We start from the raw sequence: 14,138 nt of genomic DNA, 5'->3' as shown, positions 1-14,138 counted from the left end.
ATTCAAAGTCTTGGATTGATATGAACGTCTATCACATGATTCACATACATCTTTGTTGTTTCTCTTTACTTCTGTCATATTGATGTATATATATGGCATAACGTTATATTGTATCTATTATTGAACTCACTAAGCGTCACCGCTTACCCTCTCAATATTTTTAATATTTGCAGGCAATAAGCATCCAGTATAGCTTTATACTGTCGGAAGTAATAGAATAGTTTATATTATTACTTTTGTATTTAAGTTTGAGTATGTATAAAATTTACAATATCTTGGGTAGTTATCTAATATATAACTTTTTGTAATAGACCGTTTGTATCCAACTTTGTAATCGTATTATCAATATAAAATATTATCTTATGAATATACATGTAACATGTTTTGGAGTAATATGGTATTGCAATTTATGAAAGTACCGAGTTTGGGTCTTTCAAATTACGTGCAATACATTTACAAATTGAATTCATTGGGATGATGATACCAGTCTCGGTAAGAATAGGCTTTCTTTTGCTGCATTGGTGCTTACTATGATTTGGAACTTCCGTAATGAGATGTTTGGATCACAAAAGCCGAGTTTTTTTTGAGAAAATCGTCTCCCAATCAATTTTTTGGATTTTTTATGGGGAGTTCCGAAGTTAAAACTTAATTGAGTTGGTTGGTTACAAGATCCCACCTTTTTATTTCCTTTTCGTAATGTTTTTATTTATTTATTACTATTATTTAACACCTTACTAGTTTAATAAAAGTTTGGTGAATCAATTTTATTTTATAGGATTTCCCATTTTCAAATCGTTTATTAACCAACTTGTAATGTTTGAATAAAATGATACGGTTCTCAATATCTATTTGAAGACAAATAATTAGTTAGCAAAAATCAATTTGGGGGTAATTACAACAAAATTGATTATTGTATTGAAAACAAAGGGTTATAATATTTTCCATTTTTTAAACTCTAAACCAATGGCTTCTTAAAGAAACTAATTCAATGATATATGAAAATGTCATTTTAACCATTTTATCTATTAATTTTTCTAACAATCAGAATTCGCGAAATCATTAAACAATTGATAGTATCTGATTATTAGAGCTTGAAATAAATTAATAAAGCATACACAAATGTAACAAAGTGACTTGCGTCATCACATAGACAAATGATACAAAACAATGAAACTAATGTAACTAACATCAAGACAAGAAAATAAGACAAATGTATGATACAAACATAGTACGCCTGCTGTATAAATCTAACACAAGATAGAACTAAGAAGATGATACGAACTAAGTAGGCTACATGTAAGAATCTAAAAGGAGTAGGCATGACAAACATGAACTACAAAAACTTAACTATATAAATAACCATAGAATCATAGATCTTAATACGTACAAATTAAACAAAACTAAATATGGGAAAGCCACATGCAATTCTCGTACCTTATCCAGCACAAGGTCATGTAATCCCCATGATGGAGCTCATGCAACGACTAGTCAAACATGGAGTCAAAGTCACATTTGTGAATACAAACTTCACTCACAAATTGGTTACAGACGCATTGTCTGAAGATGATAAGTTGAATGATTTAGCAAGTCTTGTGTCAATACCTGATGGTTTGGAAGCAGGAGATGATAGATTTGAGTTGGGTAAGCTATCGGATGCAATCTTTCGAGTCATGCCTGGAAAGCTTGAAGAGCTGATTGAAGAACTTAATGGAAAAGGAGATGATTGTGAGAAAGTTACGTGTATTGTTGCTGACACGTGTATGGGTTGGTCGTTTGGAATTGCTCAAAAGATGAAAATAAGAAGTGTAGCTTTTTGGCCTGCTTCAGGTGTGGTTTTGGCCTCATTGATTTGCATCCCAAAGTTGATTGAAGATGGATATATAGATGAAAAAGGTTAGTTTCATTTAAGCTCTAAAGATTCAGACTGTGTGATATAAATTTATAATTGAAATGTTTTGAATTGCAGGGACTCTGATGAAGAAACAAATGGTTCGACTATCACCAACAATGCCTGCCATAAGCTCTTCAGACTTCACATGGCTTTCAATCGGCGACTTAAAGACACAACAAAGTCTTTTTGACTTAATACAAAAAGCCAATGAGTTCATGAAGCTTGCAGACTACTTAATTTGCAATTCAGCTTATGAACTCGAGACTTCAACATTCACTTCATTTCCTGATATTTTACCAATTGGCCCATTATTAGCAAGTAATCGAGTAGCCAAACAGATTGGCCATTTTTGGAAAGAGGACTCCACGTGTCTGACATGGCTTGATCAACATCCAATTGGGTCAGTCATCTATGTCGCATTTGGTAGTTTCACAGTTTTTGATTCTAGACAGTTTGATGAGCTGGCAGTTGGACTTGAAATGACGAATATGCCCTTCCTGTGGGTTGTACGTCCTGACATGTTTGAAGATATGAAGAACGAAGGGTTTGATGATAGAATAAGCAAACGTGGGAAGATCGTGGGGTGGGCCCCACAGCAGAAGGTTTTGAATCATCCTTCGGTGGGTTGCTTTGTGAGCCATTGTGGTTGGAATTCTGTGTTGGAAGGTGTTAGTAGTGGTTTACCATTTATGTGTTGGCCTTATTTTGCTGATCAGTTTATCAATCGGGTGTATGTTTGTGAAGTTTGGAAGATTGGGTTGGAGTTTGATAAAGATGAAAGTGGGATCATTACAAGAGAAGAAATCAAGAATAAACTCGAGAAGCTTCTAGAAGACGATGAATACAAGGTTAGGGCTGTGGATCTTAAAGAAATGGCTGCGGTGGCTGTTGGCACAGGTGGCCACTCTGATAAAAATTTCAGCAGCTTCATTGATTTGATAGAGGAGAGAGATACTTAGTCCGTATCGTCGACTAAAAGTGTAATGAAACAATGAAACAAGGACCAAAAATGAAAAAGTATTCCTTTTTCCACCATATCCAAAAAAATTGATATAGCATAGAGACCAAAAGTGTAATTTTCTCTAAAATCTATATCAGTTTCTATGCTTTCGAAGTGATGCATATCATACTGTCATTGTGGATGGTTTGAGCCTCCCTAATTCCAAAATGATCAAAGATCTCACATTTAGACACCGACAATATCTATAAAACTAAGGCCTATTATAAGGCGTATAAAATTCCCCTTAAAAGATTTCATTGTATTCAATACTATATATAATACTGAGAGTGCAAAGATAACATAACATAATATGCTAAAATACAAAGACTAGATAAATACAATAAATAACTATGCTTTATGGCTAATACCCCCCGCAAGCGCAGAGGTGGGGGACCAACACGCAGCTTGGCTCGAAATTTCTCAAATAGAGGCTTTGGAAGACTTTTGGTGAAGATGTCCGCTAGTTGTAAAGAGGTGGGCACAAAACGTGTGTATAGCCGTCCAGAAGAAATGAGCTCACGAATGAAGTGATAGTCAATATCAATATGCTTAGCTTTTTTGTGTGAAATTGGATTCTGACCGAGAAATAAAGCACTTTTATTGTCACATAACAACGTAGGTCGATCAGGAGGAAGAGCAAATAGTTCACGTCATAAATGAGTTATCCACACTATTTCAACAGTTGTGTTTGCCACGGTCCGATACTCAGACTCACAACTAGACCCGGAGACAGTAGGTTGTTTCTTAGCACTCCAGGAAACAAGATTACCACCAAGAAATATTGAATAGCCATAGGTGGACCTACGAGTCTCAATACACCTAGTCCAATCCGCGTCCGAATAGCCAAGAATTGAAGATGATTGTGGATGAGTAAAGTACAGGCCGTAAGTTAGAGGGTCATTAACATGTCGTAGAATTCGATTAACTGCTTGAAAGTGATCGATAGTTGGAGCATGCAGGAACCGATTGACTTGATTAGCAACAAAGGACAAGTTTGGACAAGTGATGGTGAGGTATTGTAGGGCACCAACTAATGATCGATATGTAGTAGGATCCGAAAATGGAGAGCCAGTGGAGACAAGTGCCTCGGAAGTGGCTAAAGGCGTAGAAAATGGCTTAGAGTCAAGCAGGTTGGCTCTAAGTAAAATATCATGGGCATACTTGGCTTGTGTCAGAAATAAACCATCATCTATGTAGGAGACTTCAAGACCCAAAAAATAATTCAAAGTTCCAAGATCCTTAACAGGAAATTCAGAGAGTAATTTGGAAATGAATTTGTGAATGAGAGAAGGATCATTACCTGTGAGTATAATGTCATCAACGTATACCAACAGGTACAAAAGATATGAGTCACGTTTAAAAACAAAAAGTGAGGTATCTGCTCGACTGCAAACAAAACCAAGGCTGATAAGAAAGGAGCTGAGACGCTGAAACCAGGCACGTGGCGCTTATTTAAGGCCGTGGAGAGCTTTGTGAAGTTGACAAACATGATTAGCCGTGCGTCAGAGAAGAATCCTGGGGGTTGTTCCATGAAGACTATTTCCTTAAGCCTCCTATTTAGAAAGGCATTGTTAACATCTAATTGGTGTAAGGGCCAACGATGCATGACAGCCAAAGAAAGAACAATGGGGACAGTTGCGGCCTTAACCACAGGACTGAAAGTATATGTATAATCAAGACCAAAAATCTAACTGAAACCTTATGCAACTAAACGTGCTTTGTAACGTTGGACTGTGCCATTAGAGTTATACTTAATGCGATATACCCATTTTGATCCAACTACATTTGAGTTGAGTGGACGAGGAACCAAAGACCAAGTGTTATTAGAGTGTAGTGCATGCATTTCATCTTCCATAGCGGATAACCAATGTGGATTTTTAGAGGCAGACTTAAAACCACGACGCTCTTTAGCAGAAAAAAGTAATTGATGCAATGGTGATTGTTGGAGATAAGCAAGATCAACGAAATGCTTAGTTTTGAAAATACCTTCCCGAGATCGAGTCACCATAGGCGGTGTGGAAGATGAAGGTCTGAAAGTCACCGTGACTAAAGGTTGGTCTGCGTTAGCAGGATGTACAGGTGGTGCTTCATTCTCTATCGAGGATGAAGGTTGTGACGGTATGGCTACAACAAGTGGAACAGTATTCGAAGGAGTGGGGGCCGCTGATGGAGAGCATAAGACACATGGAGATACCGGAGCAGAAGAAATTGTAGCCGATGATGGTTGTGAAGTTGGTTCCTCGGGAGGTGGATCTAGAAAAAGTGACGAGGCAATGTCATCAAACCGAGAAAATACCAAGGTGGCCTTATCAAATAGAGAAGTGAGGCCACTAAATGTAAATTGGGTTTCATCAAACATAGCATGGCGTGTGGTATAAATTCGACCAGATGTCGGATCCAGACATCAATATCCTTTATATTGAGAACTATAACCGATAAAAATACATGGATAACTTCAAGGTTGCAATTTATTTGATGCATAAGGACGTAAATAAGGAAAGATAATGCACCCAAAGGCTCGAAACACATTACAGTTTGGAGATGAACGATATAGAAGCTCAAATGGGCTCTTATAATCAAGAATCTTAGAAGGCAGTCTATTGATAATATAGGTTGATGAGCTGAAACCATCAACCCACAAAGTTGTTGGAGCTTGTGCATTAAATAACATAGCGAGACCCATTTCAGTAAGATGATTGTGTTTCCGTTCTGCTTTGTCATTTTGTTGAGGAGTATAGGCACACGAGAGCTGATGATGAGTGCCATTAGTGGCAAGAAGTAAGCGGACCCGATTATTAACAAACTCAGTCCCACCATCACTCTGAAAAACATTTATTTTGCAAGAGAACTGAGTTTGTACAAAGGCTAAAAATATGGTAAAAGCATTGAATAAATCAGACGTTAACTTTAGAGGATAAAATCACGTAAATCTTGAGAAGTCATCAATAAAAATGCAATAATATCTATAAACATCTGCAGATTCTGTGGGTGCAGGTCCCCAAAGATCACAATGGACTAAATCTAGTACTTGTAGTGATCGTTTGGGATTGATTGGAAGTTGTAGTTGTTTGCTTTTAGACAAGTGACATGAAGAACAAACATGAGGTGTAGGTCATAAAGATGAAATAGACAAAACACCTGATTTATTAAGTAAGGAAATAATGTCAAATGAAACATGCCCTAAGCGATTGTGCAACAATTTATATGATGCACTTATTTTGGAAGATTTTAAAGTAGAAAGAAAAACTTGAAGTCCTTGCTTCAACATATATAATCCGTTCTCACATTTTCCCCTTGCCAGTATTTCCTTTGTTACCCGATTCTGAATTACAAAAAATGGATTAGAAAATAAAACATCAAAAAGAGCATCATGAGTAAACTTGCTAAGGCTTAGGAGATTCTTGGTTATATTGGGGATAACAAGCACACCAGATAACTTGATGGCTGGAGATAGAGTTTTTGTGCCACTATGGGAAATAAAGGAAGAGTTACCATTTGCAAAGATGACCTAATTAGCACCAGCATAAGGAGTAGTGGAGTCAAGATTCGTGGAATTGGATGCCATGTGTGATGTTGCCCCAGAATCGACATACCAATCAGGAGAATTGTTGGCGACAGGACATTGAGCTTGAAAAGCTTGAGCAAGATTGGTAAGTCGATCCTTGATTTTCAAAAGTGCTCAATTGGGGACAAGAGTTGGCATACTGGTCATTTGTCCTACACAACTAACAATGAGGAGGGCGACGCCCCCTTTCCTGACCACCATTTTGAGCATCCCTTCCTCGTCCTGAGTATCAGCCACCAGATAAGTTACCACGAGAGGAAGCAGTAGAGGACGAGGACTGGCGAGTGGCATTGAAAGCAACAGTGGGAACAGTAGTTCCATGGATCGTTTTTAGAGATAATTCATGAGATTCAGCTTAGGATACGAGGGTATGAAAGCTTGGAGCTGGTTTGAGAGCACGATAAGTAGTGGAGAAGGTTTCAAACGAAGCTCCAAACCCACATAAAAACCAATCAACAGGGCTGCCAATAGCGGCTAGCTGATCACAGATGGATTTGAATTTTGCACCAAACTCTTAAACAAAAGATGATCCTTTTTGAAGTTGATGCAGGCTGTCACGAAGAACATGCATACGCTCTTGAGAATCTTGTCGATAGGAAACTTGAAGAGTATTCCATACTTCATGAGATGTGGTAAGACCTAGGGTTTTGGCCATTGCAGCTTTGGTGAGAGAAGCTTGAATGATGAGGAAAGCTTTCTGATCTGCTTCGAGCCAGGAGGCGTACGCAGGGTTTAGGTTTGGGCAGAGACACCAACAACATCAAGGGCTGAAGTTTTTGAAGGTGCGACTGTGGTCCCATCGATGTGGCCCCATAATTTTTGATAGGCGAGAAGGGTGAGAAGCTAATTGTGCCATAGTAAATAATTTGTGGGGGATAGTTTGACAGTGATCATGTGGATAATGGTGTTAAGAGAAAGAGAAGAAGAATAAGAAGATGGGTTGCCGCCGGTCATGGTGAGATAAAAAAGACATAATCTGATACCATATAAGGCATATAAAATTTACCTTAAAAGATTTCATTGTATTCAATACTATATATAATACAGAGAGTACAAAGATAACATAACAGAATAGGCTAAAATATAGAGACTAGATAAATCCAATAAATAAATATGATTTATCGCTAATACCTATAGTCCTAACATTAGCTTCAGACCAATTTAATAATACTAAGAGAAGCTATCGTGAATGTCAGGTTTTCATATGACAAACACATAACTAAATATGCAAACAAAATAAAGATGACAAAAGATTTATGTTGTTCATGCGCAGTAGGATAATCATGCTGTGTCTAGAGGCAAAAACTGACTAATATAGATTTTGACCACAAAACTGTATATGGGCCTTGGCCATAAAACTGCATATGGGCCCGGGCCACATGCAATCAATCTACAAAACTTAATAATGAGTCGTTTCATGGCGAGAACAATAATATAACACAAGAGGGATGGTTGGGTCTAGTGGTGCTGGTTCAAGATCCGAACCGGTCAAAGAACCGGTAAACAGGTTTATGCTGAATCGGTCCACAGTGAATCGAACCGGTTTGAGAACTGAACCACTGGTTTACACCCGTTCGAGAATTTTTTCATTGAAACTGGTTTAGAACCGGTGTATGTCGAGTGAACCGGTTTCGGTATAGAACCAGTCGAACCGGTTTAGAACCGATTGAACCGGTTTAGAACCGGTTTATATAGGTTCGATTAATTTCTTGAGTGAACCGGTTTGAGGCTGAACCGGTTTTCCTTGGCTATGGAGTGAACCGAATCGGTTCGGTTTGAAAAAAATTCTGGTTTGTGCATGCCTAGTTGGGTCTATAGAAATTTAATTTGGTGATTGTAAGATCAAATGTCTATGTTCTACTTCCTAGGGTCATGATAAATTATAAATTTTTAGATCTTAATCCTTGATGTAAATCATATTTACTAGGTCAGTGATGTTCATATAGTATGAATAAATGGAAGGAAATATTATTCTTCTTTGAATTCCTTTTTATCTTCTTTGTATTTCTTCAATACCATTCATCATTATAGTTTTGGTTAGAATTTTTGTGCTTGAGGTTATTGGCAGTTTTAGGTCAGACAACTAATATTTATATCACTTGAATTTGTGAAAATCGTAAACAGGATCATAAAGGGTGTCAGAGTAACTCTCTCTCTCTCTCTCTCTCTCTCTCTCTCTCTCTCTCTCTCTCTCTCTCTCTCTCTCTCTCTCTCTCTCTCTCTCTCTCTCTCTCTCTCTCTCTCTCTCTCTCTCTCTCTCTCTCTCTCTCTCTCTCTCTCTCTCTCTCTCTCTCTCTCTCTCTCTCTCTCTCTCTCTCTCTCTCTCTCTCTCTCTCTCTCTCTCTCTCTCTCTCTCTCTCTCTCTCAATTAACATAGCCGATCACGTGTGAACCACATAAATAGCATGTTCTTATTTTTAATTTCATCAATTACTTAAAATCGTTGAATCATTTGTTGAAATGCTTAAAATCCTAACATCATCATCATCTTATTTTCACTTTAGTAGTTCTTGTGGGTACCTGTTTAGCTAAACGTTGGTTAAAACTAATTAACCTTAGCTGGGGTAAGTCATAAGTCATAACATGATTATCCCCCAAAAAAGTTATCACTTCCACAAGTGAGCCACACTCATATGCAAGGACGTCATGGGTAGAATTTTTTTGGTAACATTGGTTTTGTACTAGACCTAAACCATAGGTAACTAAAACGATTTATACAATGGAAGAGCACATTCAGAATACATATATACTAACCTTGGTGGTGATATTAATTAGCTAAAATCCAAGAGTGTAGACACAAGTTGATCCCAAGAAGACAAAACAGAAAACTAGTTATAACAGATAATATGAAGCAATTGGCCATATGTAGTACTAAGTACTAGCCTCAAGGAAAGCGTAGCAATAAAGATATAGAGACAAGAAAATAAGACAAATGATAAAAACACAAAGATGATACAAACAAAGTAGGCCTGCTATGTAAATAAATCTAACACTTAGGCATTAGAAGTCTTGAACAAACTCGAGCTTCAAGAGCTTAGCTATAAAAGCTCACTAGATATTAACATAAACAGATGAAAAAATAGAGATGGGAAAGCCACATGCACTACTTATACCATATGCAGCACAAGGTCATGTAATCCCCATGATGGAGCTTATGCAACGATTAGTCAACCATGATGTAAAAGTCACATTTCTTAATACAGATTTCACTCACAAACTGGTTACCAATGCTTTCTCCACAGATGAAAACTTGAATGATTTAGCAAGCTTTGTGTCACTACCAGATGGCGTGGAAGCAGAAGAGGATAGAAAGGATGTTTGTAAATTAGCAGAAGCAATCTTTCAACTCATGCCTTCAAAACTTGAAGAGCTCATTAACAAACTTAACATAAATGAGGGAGAGAAAGTTACATGCATTGTTGCTGACACGTGTATGGGTTGGGCCTTTGAAGTTGCAGACAAGATGAGAATCAGAAGTGCAGCTTTTTGGACTGCATCCGCTGCAGGATTGGCTTTGTTATGGAGCATCCCAAAGTTTCTTGAAGATGGAATCATAGACAATAAAGGTTAGATTCACTTATTAGATTAATACAGTTTGTTTTTGAAGAGGAAAAATATCTTCAGTCTTGTATAAGGAATAAGATATGGACTAAAAGTATTTTTCCATGTCTTAGTCTTTATAAAAATATTGTTTGGTTTTTAAAGTCTCCATAAAAAAGACCGATGATGTTGATGTTGGTAGAAAAAGAAATATCACATCAAGTTAGAACTTCGAAAATGTCGTTTCAAAATCAGTGAAACAAAAGTTATTTTTTTTCTTCTAGAAAAAGAGGTCAAAAAGACTTTTTAATATCTTGTTTTTTTTTAAAAAAAAGTCTTTTTTTTCTACACAGACATAACTACATAAGAGGTCAAAAAGATTTTTTTGATAAAAAACAAAAGCCACCATATATAGTGTTTTCATGTCATTAGATAACGTTAGTTGTTTCTCAAACCTTTAAATGTAGGGATTCTCATGAAGAAACAAATGGTTCAGTTATCACCGACAATGCCTGCTATAAATTCTGAAAACTTTATGTGGACCCGCATTGGTGACATGAAGACGCAAGAAACTGCTTTTCATTTCGCAATAAAAACCAATGAGTTTGTGAAGCTTGCAGACTGTGTAATTTGCAATTCAGCTTATGAACTCGAGACTTCAACATTCACTTCATTTCCTGATATTTTACCAATTGGCCCATTATTAGCAAGTAATCGAGTAGCCAAACAGATTGGCCATTTTTGGAAAGAGGACTCCACGTGTCTGACATGGCTTGATCAACATCCAATAGGGTCAGTCATCTATGTCGCATTTGGTAGTTTCACAGTTTTTGATTCGAGACAGTTTGATGAGCTGGCAGTTGGACTTGAAATGACGAATATGCCCTTCCTGTGGGTTGTACGTCCCGACATGTTTGAAGATATGAAGAATGATGGATTTGATGATAGAGTAAGCAATCGTGGGAAGATAGTGGGGTGGGCCCCACAGCAGAAGGTTTTGAATCATCCTTCTGTGGGTTGCTTTGTGAGTCATTGTGGTTGGAACTCTGTGTTGGAAGGTGTCACCAATGGGCTACCGTTTTTGTGTTGGCCTTACTTTTCTGACCAGTTTATTAATCAGATGTACATTTCTGATGTTTGGAAAACTGGATTGGAGTTTGAAAAAGATGAAAGTGGTATTGTTTCAAGTGAAGAAATCAAGAATAAAATTGAACAGGTATTAGAAAACAAGGAATTTAAGGTCAGGGCTATTGATCTTAAAGAAAAGGTTGCAGTTGCTGTAGGCGCCGAAGGTAGCCACTCTGATAAGAATTTCAGCAACTTCATTGACTGGATACAAGATACAAATAATTAATATCACTCTAATATTGGTGTTTTTGTTTTTATTTATTAAGATGTAAAATAGTAAACACTAAACTCAAGTTTGTATCATATTTTAACTTTTATATTCTTAAAGTTGGCTTAATCTGTTTGTATTATATTTCTAATTTTATCTTGTGTCATTTTTATCTAATCTCAAGTTTGTATTAGGGCAAGAGTGTTTGGTTCATATAGCAGGCCTTCTTTGTTTGTATCATACATTTCTCTTATTTTCGTGTCTCTATGTCTTGTATTGATGCCTTTTTAGGTGAAATTAGTACCACTTAAGCTCCATTGCTTAATATTTGTTCCCGATAAGATTACCCATCTTCTTTCTTCTTCTTTTGTAAGTTCAGCTAGTAGACTACGATCTTGTAATGTAGCTAGTATTACCACCAAGGATTATATTCTGTGAGGGCGCTTGGGATTACTTTTCAAAGTGATTTTTTTGGATTTTTCAAAAACTCAAAAGTTTAAAAAAATGCTTGGCAATGCCAAAAATCCTTTTAACAAAGGTGTTTTAAAAGATAGGAATTTGTGACTTTTGGCTTTTTGACTTTTTTTACTCTTAAAAGTTAATCCAAACACATTTAAAAACTCATTTTAGAAAAAATTCATAAGTCAAAAAGTCATTTTGTCAAAACAGACTTTTTAGGTTAAAAAGAATCCCAAACACCCCCTGCATTTATGCTTCCATTCTATAAAACATCAGGCTCCAACATTCGGCTCCTGTCTCGTTTCCACGAATCATACAAATCCGGCCCATACAAAAAATGGGACATCAATCCCGAAAGTACTTACATTGAAGGCTTAAATTCACGATTAAAAGACATGGGTTGGGAGAATTTAGATGAAGAAAATTTGCAGAATTGTCAATAAAAAAGAAACTGGTAGATTGAATTGTTAGGGACCAAATGTTCCTGTTTTTTGTTTGTGATTGAGTGATCTGTGTTTGATTTTGAGTTAAATGTTTCTGTCTTTTGATGTCTAGCATGTAACTTTTGTTGTTAAGTGTCTAAATTTAATGAATGATATTTGTTTTTGGTAATTTGCAATTCTGCATTTTGCTAACTGTTTACAATATGTTGCTGATGGCTCTTGGTCATTATGTGCATATTTTATACCTTCATGGTGTAAATGTCCATATTCTTGATGCAGTCATTTTTCTAAATATATGTGTAAGTTCTTTTATCAGAGACTACTTTCAAATTTCATCCCATAGTCCATATTTAATGTAAACTATACCACATATGCAGGCCTTAAAAAAAGTTTTATCAAATTTTTTGCAATTCTGCATTCTGTTGACTTGCTGGTAATATGCATTGATATTCAATACAAATCAAATATTTATATTGAATCTGATTTTGAATTTGCAATCAGGTACATTATACCTGGATATATCCTCCCTCTGTGAAAAATGTCTTCAGGCAACCCTAAGTGAGAAAAGTCCATTTTAAGCCCATAAGAGTGTTTTGTGGGTATGTTGGAAAAAGAAGAAGAAGGTGGTGAGAAGAGATTAAAGCTTGGAAGCATTTTGGATATGAGATTCCCTTCTTGTTTGCAACCTCCAGAAGGTATAAAGCTTGTAACTTTATCACTCCATCTTGTAAATCTAGACATTTCATTCCATTAAGTTACTTTTTGTCCCTAAATGGTGATTCTTAAGCATGGCATGTTCTTGACCCAATAAGTCGTCCTTTTAGACCTCAGGAAGGGTTTTAAGTCATAAAAATGTTGTTTTGATGGTTAGTTTTTCTCCATGCATTCTTTAGATGGTCTTAATGCATTAAGATGTTGTACTTTGGGATATTGATCACTTGATGGACATGCAAAGTCATGACTCTTGAGGATAATTTAGCCTTCGATCTGAAAGTGGGACGTAAGAGCTTAAGACATTAAGCTCTTAATGAAGATTTGAGAAGTCTGGGCGTACGCCCTGCGTAACTTGGAGTACGCAGTGCGTTCGCGGTCAACATTCTAGTCTGCGGTCAAAATTTGAGTACGACCCGCTTACGCATTCTATGTCGACTCAGCTGAGTTGACTCGGTTGGGTTGACTCAGTCGACTTGTTAATTCTGACCAAGTTTGACCAATGGTAGTTTAGGAAATTGTGATTATTTTATTAATAGGAAATGTTTGGATATTTAGGACTTGGGTGGAGCCAGTATTCGTGATCAGAGTATTGACCAGTTTTCGTCAAGCTGTGAGGTGAGTCTTCCTCACTGTACTTATGGGTCAAAGGCACCAAGGCCGGCCTATTAGTTTCGATATCATGTCATATGATAGTATGCGATAGATATGTTTGATCGGTATCCTAGTATATAGGATATTAGCATGCGGTAGTGATCTGTATATTTGCCTGTTTTCTGTTAACTGGTTATATGTTTATCTGTTATGTATATGTCGACATGTTATGGTTGGTTGGGTTGAGGCGGTCCTATTTTATGTTGAAGGCCATGATACTTGGGGCAGTCCGGATAGACTATAGGCCCTGCGAGACGGTCCAAGCAGGCCGAAGGCCCAACGAGCGATCAGGATAGGCTATAGGCCCTACAAGGTGGTCCAATCATGCCGAAGGCTCAGGAGCAGTCTAGATAGGATGTAGGCCATGCAAGGTGGTCCAATCAGGTTGAAGGCTTAGTTTTGTATAGTGTTTGTTGTTATGTTCATGTGGTGGTACTTTAGGGGAAACTCACTAAGCTTTGGCTTACATATTTTAGTTATTGTTTCAGGTACTTCTGATGATCGCGGGAAGGCGAAAACGTGACCGTACACATCCTTTG

The 14,138-nt window shown here is 37.0% G+C and overlaps 1 protein-coding gene and 1 pseudogene across 1 annotated transcript; both read left to right on the top strand.

The window, feature by feature from the left end:
- Window positions 1-1,406: 1,406 nt before the first annotated feature.
- Window positions 1,407-2,850, top strand: LOC145099751 (UDP-glycosyltransferase 83A1 pseudogene; annotated as a pseudogene).
- Window positions 2,851-9,448: 6,598 nt separating this feature from the next.
- LOC145100762 (UDP-glycosyltransferase 83A1-like) lies at window positions 9,449-11,522 on the top strand. Its single transcript, XM_079037905.1, has 2 exons — window positions 9,449-10,022; window positions 10,464-11,522. The coding sequence occupies exons 1-2, from the start codon at window positions 9,542-9,544 to the stop codon at window positions 11,348-11,350; spliced, it is 1,368 nt and encodes a 455-aa protein (XP_078894031.1). The 5' UTR covers window positions 9,449-9,541; the 3' UTR covers window positions 11,351-11,522.
- Window positions 11,523-14,138: the final 2,616 nt, after the last annotated feature.

Source organism: Lactuca serriola, chromosome 4 (assembly GCF_051521515.1).
Source record: "Lactuca serriola cultivar US96UC23 chromosome 4, Lser_US96UC23_V15, whole genome shotgun sequence".
Taxonomy (NCBI): Eukaryota; Viridiplantae; Streptophyta; class Magnoliopsida; order Asterales; family Asteraceae; genus Lactuca; species Lactuca serriola.
This window is presented reverse-complemented; position numbering and strand designations above follow the sequence as displayed.

Excerpts from the sequence above, each read along its gene's own strand:
- LOC145100762 (XM_079037905.1), top strand. The coding sequence starts at position 9,542 with ATGGGAAAGCCACATGCACTACTTATACCATATGCAGCACAAGGTCAT. Across the intron at positions 10,023-10,463 it reads TGGAATCATAGACAATAAAG|GGATTCTCATGAAGAAACAA; the intron begins GTTAGATTCACT and ends CTTTAAATGTAG.